At 39.2% G+C, this 16,455-nt stretch overlaps 1 protein-coding gene across 1 annotated transcript in view; it reads right to left on the bottom strand.

The window, feature by feature from the left end:
* The window catches only part of LOC116903902 (phosphatidylinositol 3,4,5-trisphosphate-dependent Rac exchanger 2 protein-like), a 73,009-nt gene extending 57,155 nt beyond the window's left edge, over positions 1–15,854 (bottom strand). Inside the window, exons 1-2 of the mRNA XM_032906673.1 lie at positions 15,714–15,854; positions 2,066–2,180 (exon numbers count right to left, since the gene is read on the bottom strand). Of these exons, the coding sequence (XP_032762564.1) occupies positions 2,066–2,180; positions 15,714–15,798 (200 nt within the window). The 5' untranslated portion in view covers positions 15,799–15,854. The remainder of the gene's footprint in view (positions 1–2,065; positions 2,181–15,713) is intronic.
* Positions 15,855–16,455: the final 601 nt, after the last annotated feature.

Below are 16,455 nucleotides of genomic sequence, written 5' to 3'. Positions count from 1 at the left end.
CTAGAACAAAATAAATTTCCCTTTAAAAATGTTAAGTGAAATAAGCCAGACTAATAAAGATAGATAACACAGCATCTTATAGGATGACTATAAAAATTAATATCTTTCTGGTGAGTGTGTGTGTGTGTGTGTGTGTGTGTGTGTGTGCGCGCGCGCGCGTGTGTATGTTTGTGTAATCCTGAAATTATAAGGAGGATCATAAGAGGGGAGGAAGAGATTTCAAGAGAAGGAAAGAATTAGGGAAACATAGTAATGGAGTCCAGTACACATGTACATAGCAGAGGGAACTATTGTGCTGGGAGGAAAGGGATCAATCAGAGGATGGCAGGCAGAAAGGGGCTGAAAGAATACCCTGAGGGAGACTATATATATTTTTTCATATATTGTGGAGTATATATGTACATATATGTATATATAGTATGTAAAATAAAGTATTTTGCAATAGTATTTTCATCTATATGAATATATAGATATATGAAATATATATGTAGATATAAAATGTAAATATATGAAATATCTATATACAAAATATGTATAAATACTATAACAAAATACATTTTTGTATGCTAACTTAAAAAAATAAAAAAGAATGGTCTAATCTGTTAAGTAATTTTAATAGTGATCTGACAAGTAGCTCACTCAGGAGGGAAGAATATATGTTAAATGTTGTTGAAAATAAAACCTTTTAAGTTAAAATCCAGTTCCCTTTCACTGCGATGGTTAATTTTTATTGCCTTCGAATTATCAAGGAAATTCATGGTTCCCTTTTGGGGTTTTTAGTCTTGCTAATAAAAAATTTTAAATGGGTATAGAAGGAATTTCAAAAATCATTCTGTTAGAATCTCCAAGGAAAAACAATAGAACAGGCAAGCTATAAATCTCAGAAACTGAAGGCAGGAGGGAGATAGGTGAGTAGAAGAAAAAGCTACTCCACTTTGAGTGTGAGTCTTCACATTTAGCAAAGCAGCTACATGATGTAAAGAGAGGGCACTGGGTCACCTTCAGACATAGGTTAACAAAATAAAAATTTTGAGCAAGCTTAGGTTTTTGCCTAGGATCAGAGAGAGGCAGGAGGGAGGGAGGAAGGGAGAAGGAAGGGGAAAGAGTTTCACACTCAGAGTTAGAATTCCAAAAAACCAGGCAGGCTTAGCAGTATGGCATGGGCAGAAGGGGCTTCTGCACATTACCAGTGCATCTTCTCAGTGAGGAAAATTATTCCTCCCATCTCCTTAGCATATCTTCAGTTGTGGTGTTCTTCTGGTGAGGTGATTGGCAGCCCTAGCTGCAGGGGACAGTCCTAAGTGATGCTCTAATCTTCGGAGAGGTGAAATCAAGTCTCCACTCAGGGCCTGAGGCAAAACTCAGAATCTATTCTTTGGGTCAGGAGGAAGTAGTTTTCCATTAAAGAGACTCCACAAAGCCCCAATACCTCTACTCTTCCATATGTTATTTTAAATCCTAAGGAGAGAGAAGCTGACATTTGCTTTCATTGTATTACCAGAGAAATAAGTTAGGTCTAAAGTCAACCATGACAAAAAATTCTATCATCCATGGCATCCAACTCTGCTAATATCTGGGATAACTGCACAGTAACAGTGTAGGAAGAAAGGCAGAATTAAAATTTAAATATTATTTACTTGGCTGCAGATAAATTTCTTCCAATAACAAGCATCTTCATATGGAGCCTTTTTTCTCCCCATGTGAGGGGCTACCTCTTTAATGCAAACAAAGGAATATACTTTCCCTGCAATTCAATGACCCTTCCTTTAGGTGGCACTATAAGATACAATGATATTTCCCCTGGGGACAAGGCTATACCTTAATTGCATCCCTTAATTTTTCCCAGATATTAAAACCTCAATGCCACATATTCCAAACCTCTTTTTCTTAATAATTTCATGAGACATGGCCAGAAGGGTACTTGAGACATTAAACATTATATTATCAAAGGGAATATCATGAATAATCTAAGCTAATAAAAATGTTCACATCCCCATCATATAGTCAAAGCATTTGGCCTAATATAAAAAGAAAAGCTAAGTCAACAACAGAGGAGGTTACATACCTGAGCTTCTGATTGTACTGTTTGACCTTTTCCAGGGAGGCTGTGTTTATCTGCGCTTGAAACTCTTCCACGGAGATGTTGTCTCTATAACAATATCCTTCCATGCTCTCCAGTGCTGCGAAACAAGTGAACAGTTTGCATGCCAACGTATAACTTAGTCACTGTGCATCTCTTCTATGCTACTAATTCTCAATATATTTAAAGTGCTGAGTATGTATACATGTGCAATAAGTAACTCCAGAAATGAATGAAAATGGGTCCTTTGCTCTCAAAACATATATATGTACACACACACACATATATATATATATATATATATATATATATATATATACACACATATATATCAAACAGCTGAAAATTTATTGTTGTTGTTGTTGTTAAATAGGCAAAGGCAAGTTCTGGTTTAAACTATCCTCTATTTTTAAAGCATTTTGAATGCACTGTGGAAGACTAGACTATGCCATTCCAGAATATGCTGTTTTGGCATGAGGATTATTTTCAGCTGGTTATTTTGAGAAACTGCAGACATAGGAAGTGTTCTGAAAAAAATGTAAAATTAAGTTTTTTGTAAAAAGAATTTATATCTTAAATGGGAGCCTACATTGTATATACCAGCACAAGGGTGTGGGGATGGGTGTCTGCATTTGCATGTACAGCCCCTGTTCTGCACCATGAAGATAAAGGAACAAAATTGTAATAACTTCTAATCCCTCCACAAGCCACTGAGATAAATTTATACAACAAGCCTCATCATTATTTTCTTCATGTCTTAGAGTTTCTATTGCTGCAACAAAACACCATGACCAAAAAACAAATTGAAGCAGAAAACAAAAGGGTTTAATTGTCTTACATTTCCACACTGCTGTTCATCACTGAAGGAAATCAGGACAAGAACTCCAACAGGGCAGGATCTGGAGACAGGAGCCGATCCAGAGGCCATGGGGTGGGGAGGTGTGTATTGCTTACTGGCTTGTTCATCATGGCTTGCTCAGCTTGCTTTCTTATAGAACTCTGGGCTACCAGTCATCCCTAAGCTGGTGATCCTCCCCCACCCCCAACCACTAATTGCGAAACTGTGAGGCTCTTTCCTTTCTGAGGACTCAAGTTTTCATCAAGTTGACACAGAAAACTAGCCAGTACCCCATGCCACTCTTTATAATTGGTGTTTTCTCCCTATTTGTTTCCATGGACCTGAGTACCATTGTTTTTCTTTTCTCTGTGGAATGCATTCCAGACCTGCAGTAGACGCTGAAACAAGGGATTCTTCTGAAGCCTGATTGGATTTTCACACCATACACATGCACACCCCATAATGCCCCACACCTACATACACTTTTACAATACCTTTCTCATTTTCACAAAGCACTTAATTTTTTTTTATGTTCTGTAACTACTGCACCAGGATAATAGGAACACGGGATTATTTATCCTCATAATATTATGGACGAAGGAACTAGTTTTACTTTGTGTCTATTCGGTCAAGAGTAACCTTTTCCCAGGAAGGTAGCATTTATGCCTCTCTTCAGCACATCCCAATTGCCAACATCACTAATTTTGCATGTTAGAGCCATTACTCACTAAAGTCGGAATTATTTAAGAATGAGACCCTGTATAGTCAAGGACCTGATAACTGAGGTCAATTGAGTGACTCATGAGTAAGTGACTAATACACATGTGGATATGCTGCTCAAAGGATGATCTATCATGCTCTGGTTAGATACACAACATCACACTATTCAGAATGGTGTGCAATTGAAACCGTGAATCACTTATATCTCCAATTTGCCATGTAGTGTTATCAGACCACACTTGCTAGCTGGTACACAAAACCACAAAAGTGAAACCACAGAGAAGGCAGAGACCACAGTTAAGCTGGGGTCAAAGCTGAAGAAGGACACCTGTCCCTGGCTTAACACACTCCATTCTGTACATCTTTGGCCCTACTCTGCCTCCTCAACTAATTTCCTAACTCTACCATGCTCTTCGGAAGTTAGGTTAGATTCTAGCCATGACAGGACTCATAAAAAGGGATTGAACTGCACTCAAGGAGCAGCAAGCCCCAAGGTACAGGAGCCTTTGCGATGAAATCACTGCCCCAGCATTAGTTACTTATCGGTGATTGTAACGAAGACCCTGACAAAGGACAATCTAGAGAAAAACTAGGTATTTTAGCTTATAGTTCTGAAGGAGACACAGGGTGCCATGACAGGGAAGTCACAGCAACAGAAGCATGAGGCAAGCCTGGCAGTCAGGAATCAGACTAATCACATTTAACCCCATACAGCAAGCAGACAGGGAGAACAGGAAGTGTGGTCAGGAATAAAACCTCAGAGAAAGCCCACACCCAGTGACATACCTCATCCAGCAAGTTCTACTTCCTAGAACAGTGGTTCTCAACGTTCCTAATACTGTGACCCTTTAATACAGTTCCTCATGTTTCAATGGTCCCCCTAAACATAAAATTATTTTTGTTGCAACTTCATAACTGTGATTTTACTACTATTATGAATTGTAATGTAAATATTTTGGGGGGTAGAGGTTTGCCAAAGGAGTCACAAGCCATAGCTTGTTCTTTAGGATCCATTGCTGTCCTAAAAGGCCCATAACTTTCACCAACAGTGCCAGGAACTGGAAACCATGTGTTCAAACACATGAGTCTATGGGGAACATTTTAAAATCAAATCACAACATCCCCCTCCCAACTCCAATTAAAGGCACTAATCCATGCTGAGTTATCTCCATATAGAAAGCAGAATATTCTTTTTATATAGATTCATTTCTATTAGAAACTGTAAAATAGCAATGATAAAAGTCTAAGTGCACTTGACCAAATGTAGCCTGTCCAGATGTCTGTAGGAACTGTTTTGTGTTGAGTGATATAGGAGACAAGGCTTGAAAGTCAGCAGCACTGTTCCCTGGGTTTGCATCATGAGTTGTATAAAGAAAGTGAGCTCAGCAGTAGTCATGTCCTCATTCATTTATCTCTGGTCTCAACAGATATGGCTACTACTCCCAGTGCCTGCCCTGACTCTCTTCAATGAGCATTTGGAACCTGGAACTGTGAGCTAAATTCATGCCTTGACTTCACCAATGATGGGACTGTAAATGATCTTTCTTAAAACTGCTTTTATCAGCACATTTATCATAATAACGAATGAAACTAGGACATCACTGAATGCCATCAAGGCACTTCAAGATCTTGTTCACCAAAGGTAGAGGAAGTGCCTAGAAATGTTTAAAGTTGTAATTTCAGAAACCACCTAAGTCATCTATTCTGAAGACAAACACAGAGCTTTCCTGCAAAGTCCTCACCCATGTTCGCATATGTACATTCCCTCCTTCTGTTGTTGTGCATGCTTAAATCTATGCTAAACATCTCTTCCTAATAAACTCCAACTTAGAATCTTGGTATCGCATGGGTATGAGTCCCAGAATATTTCTCCTTAGTCTGCTACAAGGGGCAGCATGGAGATGCATCTACGGCTCGTGCCAGCCTCCCACTGATATCTTTTCTGATGACCAAGATGGGACAACCTCAGGAGAAGTATACTTGAGTTCCTCGACTGTTGCTCTACTCTCCTAGCTTGTTTGTTACCTTGATTTCTTTTTCTTGGAGAAAGTCAAAAGCCCCACTTGATGCTAAATGAATATAATTGGCTCTGAAGACAGATTTTCTTCTGGAGTTACCAATATCCATTCCTGGCCCAGACAGAACGGTCTCAGAAATTCATGGAGTGAATATCACTGTAAGGTCTATTTACTAATGTCCAAAACCATTTCTTTTCTCCAAGAGATTGGCCAGAGACTTATTGAGAAGTGACTTTGGCGTGGCACTAAGAATAATAAGCCTTGCTAAGCAGAGTGATATAAAGCCTAAACATATTGGGAATAGCTGCTTCTATGAAAACCATTCTCCAGTCCAGTCCTCTCTTGACCCTGGCCTACTAAGTCCTCAGCTCCTCCATTTGCCCTCTTTCCTACTCCGTTTCTCTTCTGTTCTTCTCTCACTATTCCTCACACCCCCTTTCATGGTCTGGTTTACTCTGGCCATGTTCAATTTGGATTCTTTCAGATGCTTCTGGCTGCTCTCTCCTTCGTATCTACAATAAAAACCTTCTCCTCAGCCATACTTAGGATGGTCACATCTTTATTTTCATCCAGTGAAGACAATGTATACATTTTAAATATATAAATATATATATAAATAAATGTAAAAACCAAATGATTTATAGCCACGATGTGGCAGGCCAGGACATTTACAAGCTGTAACAGCTACAGCGATGGTAGAAGATGAGGTAAACTAAACTAAACTCACTCTGGGATGCCAGATAGAGGTCCTAAGTCCTCACCAAGTTCAGAGCATCTCTGTAACCAGAAGAAATCAGTAGTTGATTAGCTAGAACCCAGCATGCTATTGGAACCACCAAATAACAATCTTTAAGATTTTTCACACATTAAGCCCACTAACTTCTTCAAGTTGTAGAAACAAATTAGCCTATTCATGTGTGGAGTGATTATATCCCCAGTCTATGCCAATGGCCCTGACCTAAAAGATGAACCATCAACAGACCTATGTACGGTTTTTACAGATGGAAGCAGGTGTGTAAACCTGGGAACTGATAGACAAGAATGCAATAGTGGCTTCAAGAAGACAAGAAAGACTACATGCCTGTCTCCCAACACCTCAGCTCACAAAACTGAAGTGTTCAATTTAACTGGAACTTTCTAACTGGGAAAAATAAGCGACCCAATGTGCACGCTGATTCTACACATGGTTTTCTAGTTCTTTATGTTCACACAGCTGTATGGAAAGAAAGGAATTTTAACAAAAAAATGTTCCCAATAAATAAGGTTCTGAATTTTATTTCTTCTCTAAGCCATCTGGTGACTCACATGGGTAGCAGTGATACACAATTAGAGTTAGCAGAAGGACAATTCCCTTTTGGCATCAAGGAAATAAACTAACAGACACAAGTGCCAGACAAGCAGCACTCTACCACTCTGTACATGCAAGCCCATCTTACACAGAGGCAGGAATCAGAGAAGAAATGGGATAGGAATCAAGGATGCAGATAAAAATGGCTCATGCTGAGCTCAATGTGGACATAAGAATCTTGTCCAGAGCTCAGTTGCAAATTAAGGGATTTCATGTCACTGGGGAAGAGAAATATTAACTCCTTTAGTCACTCTTGCCTTTGAGGGAAAACGATTAAAGTCTATGACTAGAACCCTTAATCAGGTGTTGTGCCTTTTAGCTCTGAATTAATGCATGGGGTGAAGCCAAGTTACCACTTTACTTCACATTGTACATAGGAGAGGTAAATCTTAGGAGATGGACAACTAGATTTTACTGAGATGTCTCTCTGTATACTCTCTAGTGTTGGCTGACATCTCTGCAGGATGGACGAACATCCACCATATTGAATAAAAAAGAAATCAAATAAATAAGGTTAGGGCTCAGTCCTTATAATAAACTCTCTATCTCCTAGGTGTCTATTGCCTAAGAGTATCTTTTTTATACCTGTGAACCTCAGAAGACTTAAAAGATTTCTTCAAGAAAAAAAAAAGCCTTAATTTGCTAAAGGCAGTTATAAACCCATTCAAAGTTGTAAACTTACGTTTTGATTTCCTTCACCAGTGTCTGTGTGGGGAGGGGCTAATACTGAAATCTGGTTCCCTAATTGTTTCTTGATTATGTCAATAAAGATGGCAGAAGCCAATCACTGGGCAAAGATAAAGAGGTGGGATTATCGGAGTTCCAGGAGGAAAAGGAGGGAGAGAGATAAAGGTCTTTTTGTCTAGGCTTTGGAGAGAGGAGCAGAAGCATGTAAGGTCTGGGGGCTACTAGAATTCTGGGGGCAGAGTTCTAATATAGGATAGCTGATGAGTTTTGAGCAATAGATTCTTCACCCAGCAGTTGTGTTATCTGGCTGATTTAAAAATATTAAGGCTGTCTGGTGTTTTCCACCTACAGTGACTGAAGTGGGCAAAGCCTCGGGGTGGTCGTTAGAGTTTTGGCAGAGAAGCTTTGAGGGGTTGGAGGAGCAGTCACAGTGCCCAGGGGTCAGAGAACCCTGTGGCCATTGGCTGAGCTATGTTGTGAGTGGGACTAGTGGCAGCTTGTTCTCAGAACTGAGCTGAGAGCACAGTTCTAAGAAGATGATAGCATAGTCTCTTAAAACTACAAGTGTCCTTTCAAATACTACCACTTGGTGTGACATTTACTCAATGACCTGACACTCTTCCTTTGCATCTGTTCCACAGTGTATTCTTTCCTGAAACCATTCTTGTACTTTTTGCAACATTCTTAATATATGAGTCGAGACTTTACTAATAGCCCAAAGAAACTTACTTCTAAACTCAAAAGTTAGCAGAACATGGACACTCGAAAACCTTTGGTTACCAAGGAACTAGTGCGACAATAGATTGTTGGGAATATATACCTGAGAATTTGGGAAAGACATGTCCTAGGTCAAGATTTACATACTCAGATGGCATCTATATCACTCTCTGCTTAAGTTTTAATGGTTTACTAGCATCATTACAATGAATCTCTTGATACAAAGGTTCTGTTGTTTTCAGTGCTGATCTTATTAATTAAACACAAACATCTGCTGCATAAAATGTCATCTGTGCCTTTGATTTCAGAAGTAATGACACATTTTTTTTAATTTCAATCAAAAGATGAGATAATACTCTGGTCTCACAACTCTGGGACATTCTCTTATCCCCCTTAGATAAGCCAGTTGAGACTTCGGGTACCCGGATAGGAAGGGTCTAGGCCCCAACTAAATCATAAGTTCTAGAAAACTTTGGCCATCAACAAATCTTCAAGGACCAAAGCCTTACAGGAGGAAATTGAGGCAGGACAGAAGAACAGGAATTAGGGAAGCATGGAAAGAGAATAAGCCCAGCAGTCTGGCTGAAGGTTCTCAGTTAAGAGACATAGCAAATTCCTTATAAAGCTTACGGACACAGAGATAATACTCATTCTACAGTGACATTTGGATAAACAGCAATGAACAATGCTGATAGCCTGAGCATACATGACCATTTACGGCCTTCTTTTTTTTTTCCAACTTCAAACCTGCAGTATTCTGAGAATCTCCCTTCTGTTAGTTTAGGGATCCATGGTTTAACCTTATCATATTGTAACCATATACAAAGCATTCATTCACTTTCATTCACTGAGAATGCCCTTAGTGACTCAGAGAAGCAACTGCAAAGGTCCCTCAAAGTCCCTCAAATCCTAATTATAACTATTTCTAAATATCGCTAAAACAATTAGGCACAACTCTTTCCTGAGAAGCCCACATCTGTGTATTATTCTGTCCTTAAATGCTTAAATCTACAAAAACTTATTTTCTTAATAAATTCTAATTCTGCTCCAATCTGACTCATTCTCAAATTTCATTCTGTGTGGTTCAGTCAAGAGCCTCAACTTTACTTAAGCAGATACCTCTGTAAAGAGGTCCCCAGGTTTCTAGGGACAGTAGAGGGGAGCTACATCTCTGGCCCAAATCCCACAGCCCCAGCCCTCAAGAGGCAAAAGCAGAGTAACTCAGGCCAGCCAGGGGCACACTATGAGCAAAGGGCAATGTGAACTGAATGGTAAGAATGTCTCAAAACCAACAAGATCTGAGGGTACAGCTCAGAGGGAGAGTGTTGGCCTAGTGTGCACTAGATCCGGGCTTAACTAGTACTGTGTGTGTGTGTGTGTGTGTGTGTGTGTGTGTGTGTGTGTGTGTGTGTGTGTGTGTGTGTGTGTGTGTGTGTCTGTGTGTGTCTGTGTGTGTGTGTGTCTGTGTGTGTGTGTCTGTGTGTGTGTGTGTCTGTGTGTGTGTGCGCACACACACATAGATACTTCATTTATATTTATATTCTGTTATTCAGTTAATTATTACTAGTGTAGCAAAAAGTGCAGATGAATTCTGTGAAATCTTCGGACAGTACTTTTACTCAAATGGTGAACTATTTTAGGTCTGGATAAAAGACATATATAACATCTCACTCCTTTTAAAGATATTTTGCTTAACATAGTTCTCACTTTAATAACAGTTTTTATTAAGAGTTTCTTTTTAATCTTTATGAGTTTTGGTTTTGCTTTTGATTTTTTTTAGAAGACATGAATCATACAACAGAGGTCAAACCAGACGTCCAAATTTCATACATGGGCTGCCAGCTGCCAGATCAGTTATGAATGCAATTTGGTCACGTGAATTCTTTTCCTTTTCTGTGGATCGCAAGTCACAAGTTCTGATTTTCAAAAGAACATTTCAAAACTGGCTTTTAAAGAAAATTTATTTCTTTCTGAAGCTGCTAAATACAATACTTTGTAAACTAAATAATGAGGTATCATGAACTAAGTTTACCTTTTATTTTTCAAAATCAGAAAGGTGACGACTAACTTGAATTGTCATTTGTTTTCTAAGCTTCTTGGATCTTGTGCATGTCACATTGAAACGTCTAAAGCCTATTACTAAATTTGAAGTTTTTAATAAAAATGTAGAAGATTACAGTGGATGATTATAATCTGCACCCTGCACGGGAACCATCTTTGCGGCTTCTTTTCAAGTTTGGCATGTTTCTACCTCACACTTTCAACAATAATTAGGAAAACTGTAAAAGACGCAGTAATCCCCAGGCCCTGAATAGACAGGGTAAATGCAGGCCTTCTGGGAACCAGCCTGAAACGCACACAGGGGTCCCTCCTGCTAAGGGGTGGGAATCGATCTGTTAGAAAGGTGCTACCCAGGAGGCATCGGTCCATCAACAGCCATACTTCAATACCAACTATTCGTCCTTCTCAGAAAGCTAATGGTGAGACCCCAGTTTCTGCTCCTTTGGAACTGTGCAGTCAACAGTGGGCAGCTTTCATTAACATCTGAGACACTCGGCCTGGAAAATGTGAGTAGCTACTAATGACGGTTGTGAGAGATAAATGATAGTATTTAGAGAGTGTGCAACTTATATATGATGCATAACAAAACTATATAAGTAAATAAGAACATACTTGTTGGAAAAATTCTAAATTCTAGGCAACAATCCAGATACTCCGCCAGACTTAATAATTCAATGTCTGTGATCTGTGGACTGAGGTTAAGAACGCACATCTAAGCAGACAGTGTGAAAACAAGGGTTCGTGCAAGGACACTTTCTTGTGTGGCTTCAGAGCAGACAAATGGGTAGTGGGTGGGGCTTTAGCTGAACTGAGTCAATCTGAGATGTGTTCATAAGGGCCTAGTCCTGCCCTTGGAGCCTACTACAATAAGGACAATGACGCAAACAACACTGAGTATAATTTTAATGAACACTCCTCTGTTCTTAATCACCATTTTCATTGTCTTTTGACAATGACAAATTTACATGACTATTAAAATTCATAACAACTTTTTTTAGAAACAGGAGACATGTCTGTTTGCTAAAAGATTTAGCAAGAATTTGATGGGAAATAATAAGAGTGTAGAGAAAGAAAAACAAAAAAGATGAGTTCTATATTTAAAAATTAGATTTGTGTGGCCAAAAGGAGAAAAAAGAACAGCATTTCCTATTTTTGCTAAACAGTTTGTTTTATTTATTGTTATTTAAATGAACATGACACAGAATGGTGTTCTTCAAATTAAATTTCTAATGCAAGGAAAAACAGATTAAATGTATAATAACCGTGGTAACGTCAAACTTTTTCACTTTAACATTTTCTTATCTAATTCCCTTCTTATGTATATAGTATAGATCTCAAAGATTATATTGACATACTTGGTTGAAGACATACTTAATAGCACTTAGTTAAAAACAATATTTAAAACATAGCTTGAGTTCACTTGTTTTATTGCTAGCACTTTTGAATTAGAGGAAATAAAACATGCCATTTAACTAATAGTGCCAGCAGGATAAAAGACTATGGGCCAACCTAATCAATTTTAAAGGAAAATAAATGTTAAGACTCATAGTAATCTATGCTTCCACTTATTAGTGGAGAAAAAAGTGATTTGCTGAGGTTACCTGGCGGTTCCTCAGCTGAGCTTTGGGGAGTAGATGAAGACAGCAGTTAGGATCCCAAGGCCCCTGGGGATTAAGACTGGTTGGCCATGGATCACCAACCAAGATCAGTGGAGGTGCATGCTCAGAGAGAGCGACCCATCTGCATAGAGCAGGCACTTATCTGCTGACTGCGGCTATCTATATGGGAAGGAAGGGATCTGTGAGGCTTTAGGATGAACTCCGAGAGTTGGGATTCTAACTTATCCCAGTAGCCAGCTTCTTGTACATGCATCTCCTCTGTGGAAGGGAAGCTGAACAGGGCCCTATAAGAGCTTCTTGCAGCTCTTACAAAAAGACAAAATCTGAGAGACAAAGCACAGACTTCAGAATCTCCAAGAGCTGCCAGGCCGATGCCCCATCAGAAATTGTCCATTTTCTACCTGTTTGCCTCCATCCATCAGAATACCATCAACTTTTCCCAAGAAGGCTGAGCCATGTGATGTCTCCTTGTAGGGGCAGCCTGCATCTTACTACATCATAAGCCCACAGAACTTTGTACACTGCCCTTAACCACTGTACTCCAGTTATATATACTCTAGACCTCTGAACAGTCATGCAATGAATTAGTGTAATTAAACAAAGATTAACTAGATAATTGAAGTACTGTATAATTAAGAAAGACCAGTGGTCTTCTTACCCTGGTGGACTCAAAAACATCTAGAAAACTGCAAAAAAAAATATATCTTGTCACTTATGCACCACCTCCCAAGGATTCTGTCTTAATGGCTGTGTATTATGTGAAGCGAGTGTGAACACTTTCTAAAACCTTTCTAAGAGCATGGACACTTTTTAAAACCTTTCTAAGGTGACCTTGGGCAGTCCCCATTGATTACTGCTGACAGTGAGTCATCAAAATAAAAACAGACATGAAAATAAGTCAGCAGAAGGAGGACTGAGTATTGATTCTCTGTGTACTGTTTGATTTTCCTCACAGTAAAGATTCAGGAACCCATCCACATTAAACTGTGTAACCTGTAAGGAACAAAGCACAAAGATTCTCTGAAAGTGATCTTTAGCTTCATGCACTGTAGAAATTCTTTATTCCAACTTTCCTGTGGTGCTATCTCTGTGTGCCTTGTCTTGTAAATCAGAACCACATTGTTTGCCTAGGTCCTGTTCTGAAGCACTGGCTTCCTGCAATTCACATTCACCTTTGCCCTTATTTACTTCCAGTCCTTGAGAGGAAGAGAGCAATATCCTTGAGTCTGTTGCCATAAGCCACGCTAAGGTCTGACACTGAAGACTACCCATCCCCAGGAAAAACGTCACATTTCCGTATTTCCCCCTATTTTCTAATAGCTAGTGAAGAGCCACGAATAACAAGAACCGAAACCCCTTCCGACGTTCACCCTGGGGAAAGACTATTTCTTTCATTTAGCATAACTTTCAGTCACCATAACAGGTAAGTCTCTACTCAACTTGAGTCAGGTTCTCATGGGTTCTGTCAGAACACTGAGAGATGTTAATGGTAGATCACAGGAGATTTATGACTAGAGAGGCATTTATAGTCCTTCAAGGGAACAAGTTTATCATGGGCAGATTTTAATGAAATCAGCTGTTTCTGGATGTTATGTCCTTCTGGGACCTTAAACACACATCTGCCACCCTAACCTCTCTTATTGGTTTTTTTGAGACAGGGCTTCCTTGTGTAAGCCTGGTTGCCCTGGAACTCAATCTGTCATCTGTCCACCAGTCTGGTCCAGAACTCAGAGATTCTCCTTCCTGTCTCTGCCATGGGAGTGCTGAAATTAAAGATGTGCTTCTCTTAGATTATCTCTATGAGGTTTGAATGGCAAATGTTTAGTGTAGGTTTCTTAAATGACTCTAAAGCGATGGACTTATTTTTCAATTGGCTTGTGCAAACACTAACAAAATAAAGGTTACTTACAAAATATTCGTTTCCCTATATACATTTGCAATGGGTGTGTTTAGTCAGTTATTTTAGGTGGATGTCTCATATATGAAACAATTTCTAAAAGAAATGTTTAGTGCCCTTTTTATATCAGTAATGGTTGCAAAGATGACAATTTTTAAAAAGACAGACATAAGGTTAGTAAGACGGCTCACAGGGGAAAGGCTTTTGCTCCTCAATGATCCAACCCTGACAGGATAGGTTTGATCCCTAGAACTTTCAATTGCAGGATAAAGTGGACATCACAGGATCACAGTTGTCCATGTGAACATGGTCTCGGTCTCTCTCTCTCTCTCTCTCTCTCTCTCTCTCTCTCTCTCTCTCTCTCTCTCTGTGTGTGTTTGTGTGTGTGTGTTTCTGTCTGTCTCTGTGTATGTGTGCCTGTGTGCTTTTCTCATGCGTCTCTGCCTCTCTTTTTCTCCATGTGTCTCTGTATGTGTCTGTCTCTGTCCCTCTCATAATATAAAACAGAGAAGACACAGATTCCTTAAGAGCTGTAAGCCCAACATAAAATATAAAAATGAACTCTGACCCAGCATTCTTCTCTGTCTCACCCAGTCTGTGGAGATATCTGATCTATTTCAGGTTAATCTTATTTACTTCCTACAATCTACTGCTGGTCGTTGCTTCTCTTTCTCTTCTTTCTTACAGACTATTGCCAACGCCGATCTTAACGATGACATAATACCACCAAAGAAAAATGGAAATGCCTCCTAGCAGTGTCTCCATAGAAATGCGCCTTGGGTGGAACCACCTTGGAAACCTGATGGAGAGTAGCCTATCCTGTAAAACTAGACTTTCAGTTTAATACATACATGGCATAAAGCAAAATATCCACTTGTAGCAAATCTGGCTATCATGTGCCTGACTATTTCTTACTTTTATCAAACTATTAAAGTCCACAATAAATAAACATAATTTATGAAAACCCAAAAAGGAAAAACTCTAATTCTGTAGGGTACCACTTAGGAATTATTGTAATTATGGCACCTAGCATGCTCCTTTTCGGAGGTAGGGAGTTACTCCTACACTAACAGAGACTACATAATAACGAGTGTCTAATCTCTTCTGGGTACCCAGGAGCTTCTCTTGGAACTGATGGAAAGACTCTTCATTCTTATATTGTTCTGAATTTCTTCCACTGCAGACGACATTCACTGATTACTTACAGAAAAATGAGTAGGAATATATATTTTCTCACGAGACGACATAAGCAATAATAACAGGCAGCAATTTCTGTAGACAGAGTCTCGCTGTTTAACACAAACTGATCTTAAATTAGTATCTTTTCTGCCTCAGCCTCCTGAACACTGGGATTACAGGCTTAAACCATCACCCCCAACAGAAATATACTACCATTGAACATTTTCTGTTATACGGTAGTCTAGCCATCTGATTATTCTGTCATACTTTATTTAATCAGTTCATTCCAGTTTTATTCACCCTTATTCCTTTGAAGTATTCGATGTGCTCCTCTTTCTTACAAAATGCTCCAATTCTATTTGATGAATATATTAAAATCAAACATTCTTAACAAACGTTCCTGGGAACAATTATATTACCTGAACTCTATGAAGGATTTTTCAAATTAGAAGAGAAAAAAAACTTCCCCATTAACATTAAATGTACTTAAAACATTAATAAAAATAAAACAGTTTCTATACTAAAAGCCTGAAAAGGAAAATAGCTCACCTTGTGAAAAGAGGACAGGGTGAATTTTAAACCCGCCTCCATTCTTCAACCGTTGGGGCAGCTGCTCAAAATGGTAACTATCCATGTAGAAGACAACTTTCAGAGCTTGCCGGCTTCCTTCCACTTGGTACGTAAGAGGGACATCTGAAGTAAAATAAAATGCCAAGTCACTTCCTGACATCAGGATATGTTAGATAGTACATTTGGATTATATCAGCAATGTATTAAACTTTTTACCAAAAAAAAAAAATTTTGAAATTTGCTATGAAGTAACGCATTACTTGTGCTCCTCTACGTAAGCTCCTTTAGGTAGGTGAATGGCCAGGCCCAGCCCTCACACTACTGTAAAGGCCATAAGGTCCTTTTCCAGTCCCAGAAGCTGCAGATGGGCAAGCTCTGCTTTACAGGGGGAAAAAAAGGCCCATGATTAGGTTACAAAATCCCATCAATTTTTGAACTTGCCCCAATATCAGGCCATAAAATCCCACTAATCCTCAGGCATGCTGAAAATCTCCACCCGAACCCCAAAACCCTTTATAAAGCCATTCTCTTGCTCATTTCTTTGTTGCTTCTTGTCAGAGCAGAGTAAGCCACCATCTTGTATCTTTTCCAATAAATCTCTTGTATGAGGTTTATTGTGCAGTGTGACTTTGTGGTATTCCTTAGCTCCTGACTGCCAGGATAGCTTTCCCCTGAGAGCTGTAACATTTGCACTGGAGACACCTTTCTCCTCAGAGCTGGA

This window comes from Rattus rattus, chromosome 1, assembly GCF_011064425.1.
Source record: "Rattus rattus isolate New Zealand chromosome 1, Rrattus_CSIRO_v1, whole genome shotgun sequence".
NCBI classification, from domain to species: domain Eukaryota; kingdom Metazoa; phylum Chordata; class Mammalia; order Rodentia; family Muridae; genus Rattus; species Rattus rattus.
This window is presented reverse-complemented; position numbering and strand designations above follow the sequence as displayed.